Consider the following 24099-nt stretch of genomic DNA (forward strand, 5'->3'; position numbering starts at 1 on the left):
TAATCTACTATATTTATTTCACTTTGTGTGTTTGCTCATGGAACTTCCAGGAGCAGATCAAAATCTCCTCACATGTATTTGATGTTGTTTAACAACAGTTCATTACATGGGCATTGCTTTTTTTTTCCTCCTGATTTGGCTAAGGCTAGCTCTTTGATAATCCAGGCCTGTTGTGAATTCTTGTAAGAAGTGAATTAAAAATTGGCCCTCTCTGAGTAAACAAAAACATGGGTTGAAAATACGTTGGGGTTGATTCTTCCAGGGTGGTTCAATTGCCCAGAAAACTGGGAGAAAGCTACCTTAATTACTGGGAAAATGAGTGGTAAAAAAGAATGTTTTTAATGTTGCTGGTTGTGGCAACTTGGTTTTGTTCTGTTCCTTCCGCTCCTATAGCTGTACAGCCCTGTACAAATTGTATACAGCTGTGCACACAAATGAGCAGCTGGGCAGTTTTGACCATTGGGCAAGATCCCTGGTGGGTGGTGTGTTTTTTTTAAAGAGCAAAAATTAACCTGGCTTGTTTTTTCAGCTTGTGGTTTGCAGCACCATTGGTTAGAAAACATCCTTTTGATTTAAAAACTGAGCAAACTGGAGCAAGCTACTAAAAAGAGAAAATACAGGATACTGACATGCTCTTTGACTGTAATTGCATTTTGGTATCTCATGGGTCCTGGTTCAAGCCTGCACATTGGGTTGCTGAGCAAGTGTGCTCTGCTGAAACTCCTGCCTTGCTCGTGGTGTTGAAGCAGCCGGGATTTCACTAGGGGTTTAGTCTTCCGTCTCAGGTTCACAAGTATCAGCGTCTTCCCAAATCCTGCTCCCACCAATCCATTCAAGTTCAGTGCTGCATCTTGTCAGACTGAGGAGGGGAAAGGACTTCCTTTGCTGTAAGAAATGTGACCCTACACCGTAAGGACATTAGCACTAAGGGTTCCTCCCTGCCCTTGTAGCAGGTCAGGAGTCAGCAGGGCCATTCGGTGTCCATCGCACCCAGCCCTGACTGGGGCTCTGGGAGTCTGCTGGAATGGTTTAATAGGTGCTTTTCTCATGTCTGAGATGGGGAAGTTCTGAGCGGGAAGAATAGCTTATGAATTTTTCTCATATGACAAATATTCTTTTTTCTATCTCATCGTTTCTTGTTTTCTTAGCTTTACCTGGGGTGAGGGATGAGTCATGAAATCTAATGGGTTTTCACAAGAAGAGCCTTGGGCACTGAGCGGGAAAGGACCAGGGAGTGGTGGCTGATTTCTCGAGGGCTGTGATGGAGGCAGGAGCTGTCTGTGGCCTCCAGATGAAATGTGGTGGTGCCTCGAGCTCTGATGCCGTGGGAGGCTGCTGGGGAAGCCCCCTCAGTGGAGGTGTCCCCCAGGGGGTGCTGGGCTGGATGGGAGCCCTTGTTGTACCTCAGGCTGGGCCCATCAGGTCTTCTCCACCCAAGGTGCCAGCAGGAGGCCGGGGCAGCTGAGGAAAGCAATGACTTGGCTCACTCATCAACCTGCTCAGATGGCCACCTGGCCTGGAGTCAGCCCTGGGGCTTGACGTGGCAGCACCACAGCAGCCTGGGTGGGTGCTTGCTCATTGCCTCAGCAGCCAGCAGATCGCTTACGGCCAGAGAAGAGGAGATGAAAGGGAGAGGAGGGACTAGCTATCATTTGTTAATGCTATCGGGTTGCGTTTCTTTCCAGTGCTGTAAGACTGGGGCAGGACTTGCAGGCAGCTGATGAAAGAGGAGACAGAGCTCACCAGGAAACGCGAGAGAACTTGAAGGAGGAGTCTCAGGAGGGTCCCTGGGAGATGGGAAGGTCTGGGTGCTCCCCAAAAACTGTCAGAGACTGTAAGAGTCTGGGAGGGCAAGGGAACGACAGGGAGAAAGAAATTAAATAAAAAGCATGGGGAGGCCAACTGAGAGGGGTGGGAGAAACTGGACAGTCATCTTGTTATTGCAGAGTTGGTAGAAAAAAAGGTCTTGGTTTCTTTTTTTTCTCTTCTGTGATGTTTCCTGTTTGCTAATAATTTTGAGATAGTGTTATGCCTGGGGTTCTTTCCTGTCATTTAAGCTGTTGCTGGGTGAGAGCTTACCTATACAGAGACCCTCCTACATTGCTAGCATAAGTGAACTCACGTTTTATGAAGAAGACCCGTAGGAGTTTCTAGGGTTAGCTATAGGGCTCAAATTTAGAAGCATCATAAAAATTTCTGTAGAGTTTGGTGGAAAATTATGCATGCTCTGCATGGTTTTTGTAACTTTCTTTAACAGTCTGTAGCAGGGATAAAGTTGCTAATTAAACTCTTCTTTCATTTGAGACCGCTCAAAATAGAGATGTTCACAAAGGGCATCCCTCCACAAGGGTCGCTTACAGCAGCTGAATGCTTTAGCGACCAGATTTCACCAAGGATCTGGGACATGCTGTGTGTCTCATCTGGTTTTGTGACAATCATGCTTTTGATCATATGCAAAAATGCATAAAAAATGTTACTCTGACATTTCCTAATTATGCAAATTTATAAACATTTGAAGTTAAATCCAGTGAGGCTTACGTTGCCAGCTTCAGAGATGGAGACGTGTAGAGATTCTTAGAAGAGAAATTTTTTTTCCTTTCACTGGAAAGCATTTTTTCTTATTTCTAATGAGGATCAGAGTGACCAGGGGCCTGATTTTCTGATAGGACCAGTAGCATTCCTGTAACAAGTCCATGTAAGCCTGAGTGCGCAGACCCTATCAATCAGACTCTCCATCCTTGTCATTTCTGGTGTTTTAGAAAGTGAGATAATCGAGTCCCCAGTACTCCTGGGAAGCAAACAGATTTGTGTTATTCTCACCATCAAATGATGACTGAAAAACAGTCAGGGAGATCACACCGGCATCCAGGACATACCCAAATTTCACCAACTGTGTGAATGCAGTTCCATTTGTGGGCTGATGCGTCCATATTGACACTGGTGCAGTAATGGCTTGTACTCATGCCGTATTTACTCTTCACAGTGCTTGTCCTGTTACTTCATTGGTGCTGCCATTAGGATTACTGAATTTTCAAACATAACACAGCTGCTTTTCAGGCAGGGTGAAAACCCTGTCTTCACAGTGATGAGGTGTCAAAACCAGTGCTGAACAAACACCTAATGTTTCAGTCAGTATTGCAAAAAAAGCATGATAAAATTCAGTCAAGCAGCCCAGATCCTTAAAAGCAGGTAAAAATCAAGTGTGTGATAGATGTTGTCTGAGTGTCATTTGTTGTCAGCTAAAAGAGCAAAGGCGTAAAGAGAGACTTGTTGGGCTGTTCTGAAATAGTGCTATCTCCATTTCATGCACTACGCCAGGTCTTCCTCCCGGCTTAACTGTCGTTGAGACCCAGGGCAGAGCAGCAAAGAAATGAACCTGGCAGAGGTGAGCAATTTTGGGGTTTTGCCAGTTTACCTGTTAGCATATTGCATCACAGCAGGACTTTTTTGGATGGATAAGCTCACAGACAATAGACTGCTGACAATCCCATTGCATCATTTTGGCATCAATTCTTCAAGCAGAAGAGCGTGTCTAACAGTGGCAGTTATGTGTATTATAAAATATAATAGACAAAGACCTAACATCCTGCAGCAAACAGGATTTACATTCTGCTCCTAGTTTTCTAAATCCTGTGAAATGCTGATGTTGTAACCTGGATATTATTCTGTGGTTGCTTTATTTCAATGAAAAATTGGTATCTCATTAATATAGTAGGGATATGAATAATAAACTTAGCTTACAAACCTCTCCGTATTCCTTCTTGCATTCATTCTCTTCTCTTTTGTCCCTCCATTCTCATTTTTCAGGATCACAAAGATTTTTGATCACAGACTTGAAACTCGCTGTGGAAAAGGTAGCTTTCTGATGGGGAGTTGGAGAGCACAGAAAGACAGAGGAAGGCTCACAGTCATTTTGCAAACTCTGAAGTAGTTATTGTATTGCCATTTTAGGTTGGACTCTGAAAAGGCACATGTGTGGTTTGGCTCAAATCCCAGCACTTTCCCTCAGGACTTCTGCTTCCAAGGTACTTGCAGGCAGATTTTTCAAAAGCACTGAAGTTGTAAACTTTTGGGGTTCAGAGTTATCAGTGTATTTAAATGACTGATTTAAAACTACTTTCACAAATGATTTTTGTCTCATGTAGTCAACAGACTGGAGTTAACTTGGAACAAGGCAAATAACACCCTTCGGCTTCAGGAGAGCAGGCTTTGCTCTCCTCCACGTTCAGGGTACTGCTTCAAAGAATCCCACGGGAGAAAGTCTTAGGGAGCACAATAATAAGCCCATGCCCTGGTACAGGCAGCTTTGCAGGAAAGGACCTTGGGATCATGATGGACAATGAGTTGAACCTGAGCCAGCAACATGCCCTTGCAGCAAAGACCAACAGCCTCCTGGGCTGCATTAGGTCAGATGGAGAGAGATGATCCTTCCACTCTGCTCAGCCCACATGAGACATCTGTAGCACTGTGTCCAGTTCTGGGCTCCCCAGATGAGAGACATGGACAAGCTGGAGTGAGTCCTGTCAAGGGCCATGAAGATGATTACAGGACTGGAGCATCTGACATATGAGGAGAGGCTGAGAGAGCTGAGGCTGTTCAGCCTGGAGAGGAGGAGGCTCAGGGAGACCTTATCCATGTGTATAAATACCTGGTGGGAGGGACTAAGGAATAAGGAGACAGACTCTTCTTAGTGGCATCTAGGGAAAGGGCAGGAAGCAATGAGCACAAATCAAGCCAGAGGAAATTCTGTTTAAACATAAGAAAAACTTTTTTTACTCTAAAGGTCATCAGACATTGGAACAAGTTGCCTAAAGAAGTTGTGGAGTCTATGTCGTTGGAAGTATTCAACACCTGACTGGACGTGGCCCTGTACAACCTGCTTTAGGTGACGGTGACCCTGCTCTGAGCGGGGGTTCAGACTAGATGATTTCCAGAGGTGCCTTCCACCCTCAGCAAGTCTGTGTTTTTGTATTAGCATGCAGAAAAAATAGATTAAAAGAGTAATCAAGAATGGACTGCCCTGGGCTATTTGTGGAGCCTGGGAAGTCACAGGCACACACAATCCTCATCTCCATCCCAGGAGACCACGTTAGGAACATTTCCCATTAAAGTGTGTAGCTTATAAACTGTACTGTAGTGTTTCAGGGCAGCAGACCTGATGCTCTCCTAGGTATGTAAAACCTGGAGTTTTGTGAGTTACTGGGGCCAGAGGCACATAAAGGACAGATGATAAACAACTAGTCCTTTGGCAAAATGCAGTAGAGAGGCCAGCTGCCTTCACTCGCCTTCAGTTTTGGCAGAACTTGCTAGAAAGGGGTATTTTGATATATGTGGTTAAGTTGTATAAGGCAGTATACTCATACCATCATGGAAAGGGAATGAAATTGAACCGAGTCAGTGGAGCTCAGTAGGAATCACACCAGGAGCCTGTGGAAAAGGTCAGTAAAACTTAGCAAAGAGGCTGAGAACAGAGTTTGGATGAAATCTCAGGTCAGCCTGTAAATAACCAATGTCAGATGGCATTTTCATTGGATATTTATTCTGGAGCTGGTGCAGGAATTACTGTGTGAGTTTCCTGTGCTGAATTACACAAGAGGCAGATTGGACAGTTGTTATGGTTTCATTTGTCCTTAAGTTCATTAGGCACTTGCTGGACGAGTGCTGGGCAGTAGGAACACCTCTTCCTTCACTTATGGAAATTTCCAGTGTGTTGGAAGGAAAACGAAAATTTTGCGATCAGTCCTTGCAAGCTACCTTAAGCAGTTGACAGGGTGATTTTAATGCTCTGGTAGAAAACTGTAGCACAGTTAAATATTCCACTGAAACAGGATAGCTCTGTAAGGCACGCTGGCCCAGCTCCAAGGCAACTAACCCGGCTGTCTCCTTCTGGGTGAAGGATCACCTCCTGGAAGCCCTCAGGAATGCCTGCTGGTAGCAGGGATTGCTTGTGGAGAATGGGGCCCCCACAGCAGTGTTTGGCTGGCCCCTGCAGTCTGGGCTCTGAAAAGTTCAGCTGCGTCACCCTGTGAATGGCTCCAGGTTTGTTCTCTCTGGGACAAAGAGTGGTTTCTGTGAACTCCTTCTGCTTCCCACTTTCTTAGTGATTTTTGTCAAGTGTGTTGCGCGGGCTGGTTTGAGACCCAAAGCAAGACACTGACGTGGGATTTAGTCAAGAAAGAGCACAAACACTATTTCAGAAATTGGTATTTTGGAATTATGTCATTGGGTAAGAGCTCTTTAAAGAGAGTTTACACAACCCTGATTCTTCCCCATAGCAACCCATGTTGTGTAAATAAAGCCAGCCCAGAAGTGTCTGTGCTTTGCAGCCCTTTCCATTGCACAGCATACATTTGCTTGGAGGCAGGATGCCCTAGGGGAGGACTGGCGGCTTGTTTTGTCCATGTGAATTTCGAGCCTGTGTCTTGAAGGACCTTGAGTGTGCTCTTGTCCCCTTAGTACTCTGAGACTTGATACAGTTTTTAAACATAGGTATATAGGATTTTCCATAACATATCAAACAGTCCGTCTTACGTGTTTGTCTGCCCTGACTAGCAGTCAGTATTTGATGATGATTCAGAGGAAATCTGTTACAAATCGCACCTTTGCTAAACAGAGATGGTGGTGATGGGTTGAGGGGCCATGCACAGGTCCTCCACAAAGAGGGATGAAGGCTGGCATTTAGGGTTAGAGGCCAAATGATGCTTTGGGCTTAGATTTGGTGTTGTCAGCATCTGATGAGAAATTTCACACATTCTTGAAGAACATAATGAAATTCCAGTTTGTTTTTGCTGCCATTTTAATCATTTGATCATGTGTAAACCTGGACCAGAAGCTGGAGTTTTGAATTTTGAATCAGAATCATGGAAATAAACTTGTACACAGGGATTGCATCCAAGTTCCTGAAATTCTTGGAGTAGTTTTAGAGACTCATCCAAAACCCATTAACATCAATAGAAGGACTTCATCTCACTCAAAATTCAACCATCAAGTTGTTTCTAATCTGACATACCTAGAAAGCAATACCAAAGTAGTACCTCAACCACTGCGGTGTCAGTTCCTCTTTGTTATTTAGAATACTTGTTATATTTCTCTGCTTATGATATTCATCAATATGCCTGCTTTTGTTTCCTCCTCAGCATAGCTGTCAGATAACTGTTGTGTTGTCCCACATTTAGGGGTGTCTCTGTCTTCAGGGCTTTGTTCAGTGTCAGAGCAGGGCATCCCATGCAGAGCCCTGGGAAGACCAGTTGTTCTGCTTCCCTCAAGAACATAGGCAAATGAAAATAATTTAAATCATAAGATACTTCTGGAGTAGGTGGCTTTCAGGAGTGTCGGTTTAGCTTGCTTCCTTGCCTCGAGGTTGGGTCAACCCTACCTGCACCATTTCTGGCAGATGTTTGTCCAGCCTGTTCTTTATCTTAATTCCTCGCTTCCTTTAGTCTCATCCATAGACTGCCACAGTCACCACTGAAACTGATAGCGTAGGGTAATAATTTTGTTGCAATGCTCACAGAGACCATGGAAACAACACATTTCAGCGGGAGTGGATTACTGCCTTTGAGATGAATTCAGGGAAAGAAAATGGCTACAGCAGCTTTGAGTGAAACGGCAAGTAGAGAAATAAATATGGTGTGGGGTTTTTTTCATGGAAGCAGTGCATGACATTTTCCACAGCACAAAATTCCACAAAACTTGACTGAAAATCAAGCTGCAAGCAGATGTTTTGGGAATGCTGAATCTACATGGAAGTGGCAAGCTGTTGAGTCTTCAGGAAAATCCTCATCCAAGATAAAAGAAATAATGCATTAGCTATGTTTGGTAAAGCAATAACAAATGCTGACTTGAAGGTCTATTGCACAGTTGATGTTCAGCTTCACATCCTAGACAGCTCCTGTATAAAAAAAAAAAAATCTCTTGGAAAGCTCTTTGAGCAGTCTGTGTGCTGCAGTGTTTGGATCAGTCGAGAAAAATGCACTTACCAAAGCTTTCTGAAAGCTGCATGGATGACCTTGTTGAACTTTCTTGGGCACAGTCGTGTTGCAAAAAGAAAAACAGATGGCAAAGACTGCTGAGCATAAAATTGCCATTTTCTTTCCTTATTTATTTTTGCAGGTACCTCCCTGTGCTCAGGGAAGGGAAGCCGCATATGTATGTTGCTTCTTTTTCATTGCATTTATTCAGATACCATGGACATCAAAGCAACAGATCAGTTCATGGTTGAAAGCATTGAGAAACGTGCTTCTTTTTGCAAGTCCCTACTGCTGTTAATGATGATGCTATACACAACAAATAAAAGTGGGCAGGAAGCCTCCCAGGTCTGTCTCCAAGTGCAGTGGATATGATTTGCTGCACTAAGCTGGTGATATATGGAGGCAAACGTTAGCTTTAATTAACTTGTTACCGCAGTAGAACAAGCCTTTATTGCCTCTTGTGTCTCTTAAGGGCATGGCTTCACTGGTGCCTCCAGGTGAAGGGGAGAGTGCCATGGAATACCACTTTCAGTGATCACAACCAGGTGGAACATCTGCTTTTCATCTGCTTTTTTCAATCTGCTTTGAGGGCCAGATAAAAATTTTTTAAGTTGTTATTATTTTTATTTGAAAAGCAGACTGTATGCAGAGCTGCAGAGTGTGAGTCAGCAGCTGAGGATGTGGTCACTGGGAGTGAATTGGTAGAAACCCATGTAGATGTTCCAGGATTAAAGGTAATTTTGTTCCAAAAGTCATGTCAGATGTTACCATTTACCAAAAAAAAGAGGGGTGGAAAAAAAAAGAAAATCATTAAACTGGAGTCCACAAAGTAGCAAACTGTCTTGATCTGAAAAGCAGGAACAAAACCCCAAACTTAGACTTACATCAAAACACCTGATTCTGTGCTCTTCTGTCAACCTGCCAATTTTTCCAAGCATCACAAGTATTGTAGTTCAAGCAAAGCAAGCATCTTGATCTCCCATCAGTAAACGGTTTGATGCAAATCACCTTTTAAAGACAATGACTGGCAAAAGCCTGGCTTGGTAAGTGCAATACTGTGATGTGTACTACTCAAATACCCTTAATCTTGCTATGACTGGAAGCAGCTCTTTTTAACACCAGCTGTGGCTGTTTTGAGAAATCTATTGCTGTGCATAAAGATGTAAAAAGTGAGAGACTGTTTCCTTTTGATGGCAGTATCTTACGAGGAGGCAGATACAGAGTCAGCCTGTGTGCAGCACAATGTCTCGGGGACAAGCACACCATAATTGCAGGACAACTGCCACACGTTCTGTAAATTAAAGAGTTGAACTTGCCAGCAGTTAATGATTTTAACTGCACAGCTATTATGGCTGTAATATTGAAAACATATTTTATTATTTAAAAGCTTCTATGTGTGTTAAGATGACCCATGCACTACAGTGAAAGAGTAGCAGAGTAGAAAGCATTTCTTCCCCCTTTGCTGTGGAAGTTAGCAGTGGCAAAATGATGGTCTTTATCTTATGTTCCTAAATACAGCAGTGGATGCTGCTCTTCTCAGGCTTCATTTGAGTCAGTGTTGCCTCCTCCCCTTGAAAAAGGAAGTGCCCTGCTCTTTCCCCTTCCCCAATCTAATCCTTCAGGGCTCCTTAGTGCAACTTTGCAGAGGCAGAAGAGAGGAAGGTGAGGAGGGATTAAGTTGCAATGTCGGAGAGGTGAGGATGGGTAGGAGAGATGTTTCCATTGCTCAGGGTCCCTGTTGGCTGTAATTGCCCCAGGCAGGGGATTACAGCTGGGTAGCCAAAGCTGTGCCTCTGTGGCTGGGCACCTCATCTGGCCGCAGTCCCTAGCCACCCTTCCACACTGACATCAGCTCCTGAACCTTCTCTGCCTTCAGCTTGACAAGTGCTGATAAGCAATAGTTTGGAGTTGTTTTAGTCTAGCACACACTAGGTTGAAACAGAGGCATTTCTGGAACTGACTTAAAAGCTCAGCCCCATAATTTTGAAGAATAGTGCAGCTGACAGCGACATCATGGGCTTTCTCAGTGAAATCCAGCAATGCATCCATGTGCATATCCTTGCTGAGCTTTCAGGAGGCAGGCAGTATTTGCCAGAACATCTTGTGGCATAGGTGGATTTCATTATTAAACTAGGGCAATGGAAAATTTTAGTGACAGAAGCAAGATTTGAATTTTATCTTCCACAAAGCAGGTCAGTGCCCCAGACATTGCTTATCAGTTCCTCCCTTCCTGTATGAAATACATTTCCTATACCTAGAAGGCAACAGCAGCAAGGTATTATTTGGTGGGTGAGTCTTGAAGTGAGACTGCATGGGTGTCCTGGGTAGTTACGTCTGCTCATTTTCCTCTCATTCCCATGTGCAGTGCTCTGCCTTTTCTTCTGTCATGCTTCATGTACTTTTAATGTTCTGCAGTTTATTGTCAGAGTTTGCAGACTCACAGACAGCAAAGCCATGCAGTTTCACAAAGAAGTGAATCAGAGTTGTAACTGGAGGAAGGATGGAGTAATTTATGTCTGCACCACAGTGTCTAACTTGTAATTTATACCTGGAGGAGGTACTTGCAGGGTTCTGCGCTAACCAGAAATGGAAAGGTTTGCAGGACTCCCTCTGTAACACCAGGTTTCATGACTTCTTGTATCCTTTTAACTCCCAAGAGTCTTATTCTGATCTTGATCTGAGGGCAAGGAGTTCACTGATTTCGGCCAGTGCCTTTTATTAACTTAAGTAACCAGAGAGACTCTCTTGGCCCAGATCTACCCTTGAAGGATTTTTTTGGTAGTTTCTCTGGCACCCGGTTTGTGATTCATGACTGGAACTAACCTTCACTCACCCCTACATCCAGTAACCATTTGCTGTTCCTTTTCAGTTATCCTTCCCGCACATCTCTGTAGGAGGTCAGTTTACACCTCATCTTTATGCTTTGTACACTTGGTGTTGTGGGGCTGCATACATGTGTGTGTGGTAGACCAGGAGGTGGGTGTTGCTTCCCCTGCAGCCTGGCACTAGCAGTAGGGGTTTGCTCTGGTCAGGGTGTATGAAAGGCATGTCAGACTCTCTAAATACCCTATTCCCCAAAGCAAAATGCAGCACTGTCTTGGCCAGGCAACAAGGAGATGGCCACTATCAGGCTGCAGCCACAAAACCATGCTGCCTGGGGTGCACAGCACAGCGTGGCAGCTTGTCCTGTGATTTCACTGGCCAGAAGTATTTGGTTGCTGGACTGGACTAGATGATCTTCAAGGTCCTTTCCAACCTAGATGATTCTGTGATTCTGTGATGCCCAGTGTCATGTGGCGAGGTGAAGGCTTTGCCGGTGCACTGCCTATGTGAGTAGGGTATAATCTAAATGAGAGTAACTGGGGCAGGAGGTAGATTTGAGGTTCGTGTTCAGGGCAGGAGGCTTGATGTATATGCGTGTGAGAGACTACAAATAGCTCCCTGAGTTGAGCTCCTATGTCATGTTCAGTTTCAAGCAACCTTCCCCAGCATCTTTTGGACTAGTATGTTTGCAAGCCACCTAATGCTAATATTTGGGGGTACTGCACCTGCATACTTGTTCAGCCAGGAATAATACTGGGAAAGACCTCAAATCACATTGAAGTCCCGTGGGATAACAGCAAGTTGAAAAAATTCAACCAGGATCAGAGGAGAAATAAGACTGTCCAAGAGAGTTAAAACTTCATGTCATGCAGAGGAGTCTGTGAGCACTTCGGGTAATGCACTTCGGGTAATGAAGAACAAAATCCTGCTCCATACCTTCCAGTTTTTTCTTGCCCTGTCCCTGCAACAGAAGAGGAGGAGGATAGTCTCAGATCAGAAGGAAAATGCTTTTGTGCAAACCAGCCTGTGGACCTGCTGTTTCCTGAGGCTGCCGAGTGAAATCATTTAGCAGGGTTACAAAAGGGCTGGATACCATGTGGGCGTTAATAGCATTTGCAGCTATGTAAGCAGCAGTAACAACAGCAGAGTAATCAAATCTCATCCTTCAGAGGGGAAGCTGATCACCTGAGTGGGTCTGGGATTTCCCCCTTGCACAATTGCCAGGTACCTTCACGGGCTAATTGAAATGTGGAGTGGTGGCTGGGGCCAGGGGGGCACCACAGTGGCTTGATGGATCTAATCTCTGAACAGACAGAGCAGCTCTGGTCACGCTCCTGCCCTGAGGCCTGATAGCTCCCTGGGTACTGCTATCTGTTATCTCTGGCTGTGGTTTTCTGTGTTTTTAATTTTTTTTTTTTTTCTCTTGAGCCAGGCTTCAGGTGCATTGCTCTGGCAGAGTCATAACTGCTGGATGAGATCTCCCCATCTTAACTTGCTGTTCCTGCAGCTTCCTTCGCTGACTTTTAACCTGAGAGCAGTAAAAAGCATAGCTGAGAAGAGGCAGACGTAGCCCTGGGCCTGACCGGACCCAAGACAAGAAATATCTCCACCTTATTTCCTCTTGTTACAGCTTTTCTGTCCCTTGATGGTTGGTCTGCTGGCTCTGCAGGCAGCTGTCTCCAGACCAGCTGCCTCTTGTGAGGATTTCTGCTGTAGGATGCAGCATCTTTCTCAGCTTCCTCTTCAGTCTCTTTTTCTTTTCTTTGTGTCCACCTGCCTCTACTTCCAGAAGCAAGCTCAGGTCATGAGGGCTTCCTATCTTAAGTTCAGAGGGGCAGCTGAGGCTCAGCCCCGGTAGGCGTTTGGGTCCTCAGCAGGCAGCAGAGAAATCTGAAGAAGAACCTTCACGTTTCTGGGCAGTGGCTGATCCCCATGAAGCTTGAACCTTGGACCACCAGTTCATAAAAGTAGAAAGAAAGGTGGATCTCTGCTTGTAGAAAGGAGGTTGGCCAAGTGTCTTGTTGTAGACATAGGGAAAATGTCATGGAAGTTGGAGTGAGGATAAAAAACGCAGTTTGGGTGCACTCTGTGCAAAACCCCTGTCATTGCCATGAATCTGCCTGCCCTTCCGCCCCTCCACGGTGCCTTTGAGAACATCTCCTTCCTCATCAGGTCCCCCTCAGCACAGAATTGTACAAATCTCCCCACCCACTATGCTCTGGTGCCAGCTGCGCCGTCACAAGCAGGGATGGTGAAGGGCCAGGTCTGATGTCACACCACGCGTGATATAACTGCAGGTCACTGGAAGTGTGGATGCTGCTCTACCCCGGCTACAGTGGCATCCCCCTCCCTGGGGTCTGCTTGGTGCTTGCATGGCCACCGGTCAGCTTGGTTAGGCAAGCTGGCCCAGCAGAAAGCAGTGTGCCTTTCTTTCCTCTGTGCTGAATTTTGGGTGAATCACTGCCCTGAACCATCCTCTGTGGCTGTGGGGAGGCTGGTCCTGATGCCAGGGAAGGCGAGTATGTGGCAGCAAGGCTGGCAGCTGCTTCTGGCAAGCTGTGCCTGCATCAGGGTTGCCTTCTTGGAGGTATTTGGGGTGAAAAAATACCCTTGGAAAAAAACCGAGTGTGCTTCGGGAAATGATGGGAAGTGCTTTGGGAAGTGATGCCCAAAAGGCAGAATGGCCAGGCTGGTGCGTCTGTCTGACAGGCTAGTGGCAAGAAAGCCTGGCCCAATGTCTTCAGCTATTCACCTGGCTGTGCTGTCCCACAGCTGCTGTGCTGTCCTAGGCCTTTGATTTCTGCCTTCACAGTTTTTTGCTTTTTCCCTTCCTAACCAGAACTGGTTTTGTAGAGGGGCTGGAGCAAAACTATAGAAGCTAATAGTTCTGGCATTCCCTCTTAGTAATACAGAAGTGTTTGCTGAGGTGTTTTAGTTCCTGCCTACTGCTTTTTTCCAGCCGTATTCTTGTTGATTTTAAATAGCTATCATGAAAGTGCTTCAGCCAGCTGGGCTGCTGAGCAGTGCTCATGGAGAGCTCAAGGATGGGCTGAACCCTCTCTCCAGTGCTCTTGAGACAGAGCAGTGGAAGTAGCCAAAGGGCTCTGCTCTCCAGCTGTCATGCAGGAGGGGATATCTGCAAGGTGAAGTCTTGAATCCTGTGGCCTGTGCTGAGGAGAAAACCTCAGTCAGCAGTTGGCCTCGGCAGGTCTTCTGGCTGCAGGAAGCTGGAGGAGCTTTGTCTCTTTTCTATAGCTCCTTCCCTCCTTCTAGCGAGGAAAGCATGGACAAAGCCAGGCCATTCTCCAAGGGTGCCCCATGGAGATCCCCAGCGGAAAGCCAGTCTTTTGAGAAGGAACTGGAGAGCCAAGAACTTTCTCTGAAGGGAGTATTTATCCTATTATTTTCTGAAAATCATTTCCTACCACACTGGGAAATTAGCCTGCCAAAGTACAAATTACCCAGCAAGGAAATCACTACCTCCAGATTAATTCCTAGTTGTTTTGTCTCTTCCGTGTTTTGCTAATGTAAGTGTTAGCTAAATATTTGTACAACACAGAGAATTGCCTGCCTTTTTTCTCTTTTCCAAGGGTCAGATAAGTGTCAGCCATTGGCACTTGTTGCAGCCGGGCTTCTGTGTTTGCTGCGAGGCGGGCTCTGTGCCAGCCGTGCACAGGAACTGAAGCGCAGACAAGCCTGGGAGTCACCATGGTGAAGTGGCCGGCGCGGCAGGCTGTAGTGGCCAGCATCCTCTTCCCAAGAAAGGCGGGTTCCTGACACTTCGTCCCGAGTTTACTCCACAGAGCAGTGAAGTCCTGAGTTTAACAATTAAACCAAATAATCTCTCCCCTTTGCACAAAGTAAAAAAACCTGCTTCTCTTGGTGTCCTCCCTCAGTGAATCTCCAGAAGTAAACTGACTTTTGTTGGCTTTTAAAAATTTTATTCCTGTTTTATTTGGTTCCTCTCTAATTTAGCCAGTCCCACTCCCTCTGGAAAGAAGTGTGCTCCCCTCTCCCACTAGTACAGTGAGCCCTTGACGTAATGAGTGCTGAATTTCATGCCAACTACAAGGTCTGTTTCAGCCCCACCGCAAGTGCGGCCATGAGTCCAGCTGCAGGACACTCAGAAACGGTGGTTCCTACCTCATTGCTCTCAACGAGGTAGAAGCTCACCAGTTATACATTATTTTATGTGAAGACACAAGAATTTCTCCTTCTTTCCCATGACAGTCAGTCGCTGAAGCACGAGATGTGCTTCGCTGCATTAATTAGGTTACTCACCCAGAGTGTCTGACTGAAAAATCTTCTGCAGAAGATAAATACTGATGTTGATGTTTTTAGTCATAAACGCATAGATTCAGATCAGAATCTTGGGGTGGGAAGACCTAGATCAGAAATTCATGGCTGTTCAGCATCTAACAGGGCCTGAATGAAACCCACAATCTAAACCAACACTCATGTCAGGAAAGAAGGACACCCTAGCTGCCCGAGTCTTGTCTCTCAGTTGCATTTCTGACTACTTTCACATTTTCCACATTTCTTGCACTTTCTTTTCATTAATTGTCCTCTTTTTTCACCACATCTTAGGAGGCAGCTTCAACATCTTTGCTTTCTGCTCTCTTCCGACAGACCCCACAGCACCCACATTCAGGAGCAAGTAGAGGCAGTTTTGCAACCCTGTTTGTAGGTTCAGTAACAGGGCAAGAGCTTAGCACAGCTAGGGAGGGGGATCTGTGAAAGAGTTGTTTGTGAATTCTAGATCCTGGGGTTGTTTTGGGTTTGCCTTGGCCTCTACATAGCTCAGAGATGTTTTGGAGCTGATTTAAGTCATGTGGCTTGTAAATGCCCGCTCCAAAGCAAACTGATGGAGCATGCGCCTACTTAAGCCACAGTGAGTCTCCTGTGCTGCTGGGTTGGGTGGGCTGGGTGAAGATGGGTATGCTGGCTCCAAAGCAGTACGGGTTTCCCCAGTAGTGGGCTGTGCTGCCCCCTCAGAGCATGTCCCTGCCATGGCTGGCTGCAGGAGCAGTGCAGAAGGCTCAGACCATTTGTCTCAATGCTCAGACTTGAAGCTGGCAAGATGGTTCCCTTTATATACCAAGGCAGCCAACTTCTCTGGACCTCCTAGAGCTTTGGGGATGATTTCCATTTCTGAAAAAAATGGGAAGAGAGCGTGGCTCTGCTCCCTGGTACATGGCTATTGAGCTGGTCCGCCACCAGCCTGGGAGAGGCAAGTGCTCACGGAGGTTTTGGCACTTGTGTTCTTTTCAATTAAACTATCCTGTGGTGTGGGCACAGCGCTGAGCTGCTGGCAGGTTCATTAGTCGGTGACTCAATGCCAAAAAGTTTAGCAGATCTGAAAACCTCATAGTGTGAGCCACCATAACATTGCTGGGAGGTGTGAGCTCTGCTCACCAGCACTGCCTTGTTAGTGATACAGATGGCGGTTACAGAGAGCTACAAGGTTATGCTGCATCTGCTTGTCTTTGTCCCTCCTAAACCCAGGAGGCCAATGGAGTTGTAGAAGGAAACCAAAATTGATCCTGGCTCCTGAATCAAGCAGACTAGGAGGGGAGGAGGTGTCAAATGAAATTGCTTTGAACCTGGAAGCTGACTTTGCTTAAATAGCGACATCCTTAACCGCATCACTGCTAATACTTTAGGCATTACAGCTGAATGTCCGTCCCATCAGGTGCATTCTTTGCCCTCATTTCCTCCAAGAAAAGAAGATCAAAAGCTTTTATTGTGCAACTAGGTGCATATTCAGAATAATAGGCTTTTGATGGTTAAACTGATTAGTAATCTGGTTATTTTTCTTTGGGATGGCTAGTTAAAAAAAATTGATGTTCTTTAGTTTGACTAATGGGATTATCTGAGGGGTCTACAAAGAAGTTCCTAGTCCTGTGGTGATTAATGAAATCTTTGACATGTATTTTAGAACTATGATGAATCTTTAATATAACAAATTAATATGAAAGAGGGAAGAGCTTTTAAGGGAGACAAAGGCCATTTTTCTCTCTGTGTCAGTCTGCCAGCTCTGAGTAACGTAAACAACTGGTCTCTGCTGGACTGTTCCAGAGTGTTAGAGGTCTCTCAGCCTTGTAAAGGACCAGTTCATTCTGGTAACTGCTGCAGCTTCTTTTTTTAGCCTGTACTCTTGACATCTCTTTGTTTCCTCTGCGCAGGATACGAAAGCTGGAGGGAGCTGGCTAAGGCTCTGGCAGACACAAATGTCCCAGGTGGGGACCCAAGCCTTCAGTTTTACTATCCGCAGAAGCTGGGACACCAGGTGAGGAGGCTTGGGTTGTCTTCTGAATGTTTAGAAGGGCAGACCTTCCTTTCTCTTGCTGGCCCCAAGAGACAGCTCTCTCTTCACGCAGGAAAGAAGGCATGCCACAGGGCAAAATCTGAGCTGACTCACAGCAATGTGAATGTACAATGACTCCACTGTAGTCAATTAAGTTATTTCAGGTGTACTGAGCCACAGTGGTAGGCTGAAACTGTCTGGGTATGTAGCACAGGAAGGTAGCACTCTAAGCAAGATAGAAGCAGAAATGAAAGGTCAGGAGAGAGTTTGTAGCTCTCTAGTGAATCACATCTCGGTACTGTTGCCAGAAGGAAATGTTGGAAGAACTAACTATTGTTTGGACCTTTTTGGAACAAGGAGGGGGGGGGGTGGGTGGGGGAAAGGGAGAATGACCTAAGTTTTAACTTTTTGCTAGCAAACAGTTACGAAGTGCTGGTATCCTTTCCCCTCAGTAGTTCACCATGGAAATTTGCGGTCAAAAAAGCCAGGGAGCATTTTTACCCCACTATGGCCATGATAGCTGGCCTGTCCTTTGGAAAGGGAGCTTGGGAACTTGCTTTTTTCTCCCATGTTCTTGTGACTAGGTTTGAGCCCTCTTGTGTAGGTGTCAGTGCCGGGTCATTTATCGGATTAATTTGACTTTCCTCTACTCGTATTTCAGAATCAAGAGCTGCAAAGAGGTGGGAGGAATAAATCGAATTATGCAGCTGTGGACAGCCCTGTCCGGTGGATGCTAGAGGTGGGTGCCTTTCTTCATTGTTTTGCATAAGGAAGCTGTAGCTAGAGACCTGTGCAGGGAGAACCCAAGGCAGGGACCTCTGCCTGGAAGGTCATTTGCTTCACTAGAAGTCCATTCCCTATCACCCCCTCCTGGCTTAATGACACTTACAGACCTGAGTAATCATCTGGAAGGACAGGAGTGTCCAGATTCCTGATAATCTGTCGTCTCCACCAGCCATCAAGGCACCAAGCACCCACCCATAATACCCTGAGAGCAGGCAGACCGCTACCTTCCTGAAAGGTGAAGTTTATTCAGGACTGGGAGTGCATAGAGCCAAGCATTCAACAAGCAAATACATGACTGTGGCATGCAAAGTGTCACTCTCTGCTCTTGCTCTGGCATTTACTTGCTATCCTACCCCTGTGTGTCATACATAGAGATTTCTTCACTTCAGTGACACTTCTGATAAACAGAGACCTTTGCTAGTGACCCTTGAAGACTGGGGTAAACATTCCCTTTGTTTCCTTCATGCCTCGTTTATTCTTTCTTCCCCTGTTCCCTTATCTCACCATTCCTCTTCAGATAAGGGAGCAATGCAGCCTGCAGATAATGATAGGGACACCAGCCAGGGGGCATTTAGCTAATGGAGTCAGCTCACTAAATTCCTCAAGGTGATTAGAGACCTGCACAAATTAGAAGGGCCTCTGTGGCTCCCCTGGGGAGGGAGCAGGCTGCTGTCCCTGCAGGGCGCAAGATGATCATGGCTGGTGGAGGGAAAGTGCATCATGCTGAGCAGATTAGGTCCCTGCAGCATGAGCTAAAGCTTTCCTGGAAGCAGCCAACACCAGTCACCTTCCAGTGCCCAGAACCAGTCCAGACCAATGATGTGTTCTGCTGTACCGGCTCTGGTGAGTGCCAGTCCCAGCTGGAGCCTGGGGGCTTCCTCTGGCCACAGGGCCTCTCAGGCAGCCTGCGGGCAGGGCTTCCTCCCAGATGAGCAGCTGATGGCGAAGAGCCAGGGGGATGTCAGGACCAGGTGCTGCCACACTTCAGGTGGAGTGTGGCAGATGCACCACGAGAAGACTTTGAGTCCCAGGCCTTACAGATATCAGACTGGGGAGCTGATTTGGGTGGCCTTGTCCCACCCTGCCATTCTCTCCCATCAGCCCTGCTCCCTAACGCTGCCTCTGTGAAGGACCCATCTCCTTCACTTGTTTGCCCTTTGTCTCCATAAGGCAAAATTTCCTGCCCTTGCTGTGGCACTGTCTGTACCCAGAGGGTCAGCAGAGCAACCCTGACTGCAAACAGAGCCCAGCAGTTCACCAGTACCAGCTGCAGGAGATGGAGACAGATCCATGGGCACAGCTCTGTACAGAGCTGCTTGCTGTCCTCTTAAGCACCGGCTGAAATTTCTCCTAGCCTGGGGATTAAGTTTTTCTGTAACTCTGCCCAAATTAATTACCCAGGGTCTATGATCCCATTGTGCAGCATCTCTAAGAACTTAATTGCAGCCTGATTCCTGGGGCGACAGCCGTCAGGTTGCCTCCCACAGGTCGGGGAGCTGGGCTTTGTTTGAATAGAGAGGTATATTCCTGACAAATATAAATAATTAACAGGGTTGCAGGGTGAGCTAGCAGTCAGCATGGCCAAAAAAGGACAGGTTTCAGTTTTCCTCTTTCAGTTTCAGGAGACGAAACTGGCGGTTTAAATCTCCAGCCTCGGATAATGTGGTGGGAAAGTGTGCGCGTAGGAAATCCCTAATGCAGTTATACCCTGTGTATGGGGGAAAGCAGGGTTCAGCCTCACTCCTGGGTGAGGTTCCTCAAGGTGCCCATGTACATGATCCCTACCCTCACTGTCCCTTCCAGGCACCAGAGCAAAGTCTTACAGCTCCCAGCATCACCCACTGCCTCCTCAGGCTGGAGAGATGTGTGTCATTTTGTTTCATTAATTCAGAAAGGTGCCTGGCTATCACCAGGGCGAACCTGCGCTGTGGGACCATGAGTGTCACCATTTGGCACGGCCATAGGTGTGGGGGGAGGATTTTCAGAAATGCGCTTGGTTAGCCTGATCGTTCTCATTTACCTCTGCAAAAGCCTCTCTTCAGCTCTGAGAGAAGAAGGGTCTGGGCAGAGCTGGGGAGCATTTAAAATGAGTAATGTCTGCACAGCCTCAGGACTTCCTTCTCACTGGAAGGAGGTGTGAGGGGACGTCCAGGAGCACAGCCCCTTGCAGGCAGCACCTGTATAGTGCACAGCTGCTGCACAAAACCAGAGCATTGTGCTAGGGCATCCTCCTGCTACCAAACCTGCCCTGAGAGGAAGCATCCTTTCCTTAGAGGACTAAAAGACAAAGCTGTTGCTGCTCGCTCTGTCCCTGCCCACGTCCCTTCCTCACCCGTTCACGCTCATCAGGTGTCAGGCCTCGGTGGGACAGGGGGGCTTTGTTGCTAACTTGTCTTGATGGATTCCTGCAAGTGCCTGGCGTGGCAGAGCTTGCAGCGAAGCCCAGCTGCCGGCTGCTGAATGTCACCCAGTCAGGGGAGCTGGGCCAGGCAGGAGGAGGGGCTGCAGCCACTCCGCAGAGACAGAAGAGTCTTATAAACTCAGGAGTTTCCAGTTGGCAGCACAATATCGCCTTTCTTCCCTGGCTCAGGCCCTCTCTGTGCCTCGTTTATCATCCCCAGCACTGTGCATTCCCTGGGCTGCACGGAGCTGTGCAGCTGATTTGCCTTTGTGATGCCAAAGCCACCCGGGATTAAATTAGGAAAGACCTCTCTTCTCCATCCTGCTCCAGTTACAGTGCAGGCAGATCATGTCTCTGCTGCTGCAATCCTCCCAGCTTCGCTGCTTGCCCTGGCCTCTGCTGCTGCTTTGCCTTTCTTCCCTGGGGCTCCTTGCTCACCAGGAGCCGCTGGGTGTGTGGTGCCACCCCCCTGAGCAGTTTTGACATGATAGGGTTTGGGCTAGGAAGAAGGGTCTGTGCTTTCTGTGTGCCTGATCCTCCTTTGCAGTCTGTTTTCCTAGGAGGGGCTGATAATCTAAAATTCCTTGCTAGAAGGAAGCGGAAATACCAGAGTCTTTTAGTACAAAGCCAGGGCTGCAGGCGGGTGTTAATTCAGCACGCTCAGCGGGAAGGGTTGGTGCTGGGGCTCAGAGCCCAGCTGCACTCCCAAATCTGCGGAGGCTGCTGTGTCAGCACCGAAGCAAGGGCCTGTCCCAGCTCTCGCCTCCCTGCACTTGTTAAGGTTCATCTCTCCCTTCCCTCGGGCGGTGTTGTGTTCAGGAGGGTATCAACCTTCCCAGACCTCCTTGGGAAGAACAGCTCTTGCACCTGTGCTCCTGGGCGTACTCACGCCATGCTGGCAGTGCCCTTGGTGCACAACCCGGGCCTGTTTTGGATCCGAGCTGGGTTCTTGCAATGCTACTATTTCAGCAGGGTGGAGATAAGCAACTAGGAGGTGGGGTTGAAACAGGTTGAAACAGTGAGGAAGCCAAGGGGCAGGAGGAGCCCTCTAAATGGGAAGGTGCAGACCACATAATACCAGCTCCCATTGAAAGCCCAGACTCTTGGCTTCTGTTCCTGGTTCTGGCCAAATCAGTCTATCCAAAATTTTTTAGCCAAGCAGATTTTTTTAAGGGGAGAAGGGGAACTCAACTTGTTGCTTACCAGGTCCTAAATTTCCAGCCCTTTAAAAACCAGGGCCAGGTAGTTCCAAGCTGGGAAGTCAAACTCCGTAGCCATGTTTTAGAAAGTCCATCAACATTTCTAAGGATCTGTGTGCATGAATTGGGAATGATGGTGCTGTTTATCTATTGCTGCAATCTGTCAAAGCCCCAGGCAGGACGTATTTACTGCTTGTTCCAGAGGAGACCCAAATAGCAAACAGAGGAATTTCTCAGCTGCCTGCAATGGGCAGCCGTGAGTTGAGTTGGAGGGACAGAGGTGATAGGGTTTCAAAACAGCTGCTGCATTGATGATTTGCGGGGGCCTAAAATGAAAGCCTAGCTCAGTTTTCAGTCCCAGAGCAGCACTTTGGGCAGCCAGCACTTATCTGTCAATGATGTTCTTCTTTTCCCTTTCAGAGGAAGCAGAAAGTAAGTTAGCCTGCTGTAGCTCAGGAGAAAATCTGTTGCTTTAGAAAAGACTCTGAAACCACATGCAAGAAGTGCTTATTATTTACCAGTTAATTATTTCTAACAGCTGTGAGCACAGGAAAGCGAAGTGATCTCATTAACTTCTGACAGAATCTCCTCTCAGGTGGCTTTGTAAAGACTTTAGAGACAGGGGTGTAAGGCTAGAAATCTCAAGGACCATCACTTACAGCATTGATGGAGTACTTAATACAGTGGTGTCTGCCTTATTTTTTAATAGGCTGTTCTCTCTCTAATACTGCCAAACTCTGCAGTAAAGTATTGTATTAGAATGGGACTCGTCCAAGTTTCCTCTGCAAACACTTGAGCAAGGCTTGCTGCTCTTTTGGGACTTCCCTCATAAAGATCTGTTTTGGCATTTGGGTTATCCTGTGCCAAAGCCAGCCCAGCTCCACTGCAGTCATGAGCCTCTGGAGCATCCACTGTGTCTGCCTTTGCCAGGAGGGAACTGCAGCACCAGCCTTTCCACGGTGTGGGAGTGTTGTGCTACATTTGATAGAGATCTGAGACTGCTATCTGCAGTGTGCAAACAATTCTCTAAGAAGAAAAACTAGCATCACTTGTGGATATCAGCAAACCACCATAAGACTGTTTCTGGCAGTGACTCGCTGTGGGAGCCCAGCCTGTTCATCTAACTTCATGTTCCACAAAACCCAGCAATTCTCATTATTTGATTTGGCTGTGAAAAGTAGTGTAAGACCCTTGGGTGTGAACCTGGATTTGGCCAAGGGGCATGGGACTGCCTGGTAATTACATTCCAATTCAATGTTGTGTCACACTTGGAGTGATTTATTTGTATCGTAAGTCCCTGCAGAGTCCCAGGTTTCTCTTGGCTGCGTCCATTGCCCCAAGCCCTCTGTGTAGTTCCTCTGTGATTTTGTGCAGTATCACTCTGGGGAATTACATCCACTTTGTCTCACTGCTTTTCCTCTTGCCTGATGGGCAGAATCCAGGCTGAGGGATGTCAGCAGAGGAGGAAAGAAGAGGAGATAGCAGTGGGGGATGACATGGGCTTGCAGACATCAGCCAAGCCCTGGCAGCGTGGACACGAGTGAGAGAGGGCTGGCGCGAGACCACTCAAGAACAGCCGTGTTTGTGAATGTGTTTTGCCTGGCACACAGAGATGGTTTTCACGTGCATGACTAAAGCCCACAGCTCTCAAGGAGCATTACTGCATAAGCTGGTGCCAGGCCAAGTCTGCTCCACGTCCGTCCTTCAAGCCACGGTTTATTACAAAATGAAACCCTGACCCGCTATCCTGGGAAAAATAATTCCGTGAGCGGTTTCTCTGCCAGGAGTGCACGGAGGGGTTGGACCCTGCTCCACCGTGCTGCTTCAGCCCTGCTAGAGACTCCCCAGCGAAAACTAGGAATTTGCTGCCATCTGTAGACATTTGGGTGCTGTTCAGGCGGTTTCCCCAGCTCTGCTCCCACAGCCCTTATATAGGCAAGACAGCTGCCGCAAAACCTCCCTGGTCCCAAGGCAACCTATTCCTTCCTTCAGCATTTCCCCATCTAAGGTAGCTTCTGCAGTCTCCAGCTTATTTATTCCTGCTGTTGGATGTCGATCCTGCGAGGAGGGTTTCAGCATCTAGCTCCACTGGTTGCAGGCAGAGAGCTCGGACTTTGCTGGGGGCGCAGCCAGCTCCTCCCTTTGGAATGGCTTCGACAAAAAGGAAGTCTGTCCCTTGAGGAGCATATGGCTGAAATCCCACAGTGGCCAGCAAGCTTTTCCCAGCAAAGCTGTGCTCCAGGTCTCTCTCTTGGGCACTGACAGCCTCTCCCAGTGGGGCTGGCTGGATAGCGGGGACAGCCACCTGTACCCACACTGCACACCCTCGTATGCTGTCCAGGAGGGGACCTCTGCTCCCCCCAGTGTTTCTGTGTCTCTGTGGGCACATGGAGGCCATGCTGCCCACTGACCCACCTGTGCTCCTGCTCCCCTCCCTGCTGAGCCTCTGTCTCCCTGTCCCCACTGTCCACCATGAGCTTTACCTTGCACATATGCTTTGAGAAAGGGATCTGTCATTTCCCCTCCCCAGGGTGTCCCCTTTTCCTCGAGTCAGGAAAATAGCCCTGAAATGGTGAGGGAGTCCAAAACACCATCTTGGAGGACATAAGACCC

At 47.3% G+C, this 24099-nt stretch overlaps 1 protein-coding gene across 1 annotated transcript in view; it reads left to right on the top strand.

The window, feature by feature from the left end:
• The window catches only part of B4GALNT3 (beta-1,4-N-acetyl-galactosaminyltransferase 3), a 68644-nt gene that overhangs the window by 23585 nt on the left and 20960 nt on the right, over positions 1 to 24099 (top strand). The window contains exons 2-3 of the mRNA XM_074871639.1: positions 16979 to 17082; positions 17762 to 17839. Of these exons, the coding sequence (XP_074727740.1) occupies positions 16979 to 17082; positions 17762 to 17839 (182 nt within the window). The remainder of the gene's footprint in view (positions 1 to 16978; positions 17083 to 17761; positions 17840 to 24099) is intronic.

The sequence above is a fragment of the Strix uralensis genome, chromosome 5 (genome assembly GCF_047716275.1).
Source record: "Strix uralensis isolate ZFMK-TIS-50842 chromosome 5, bStrUra1, whole genome shotgun sequence".
Classification (NCBI taxonomy): domain Eukaryota; kingdom Metazoa; phylum Chordata; class Aves; order Strigiformes; family Strigidae; genus Strix; species Strix uralensis.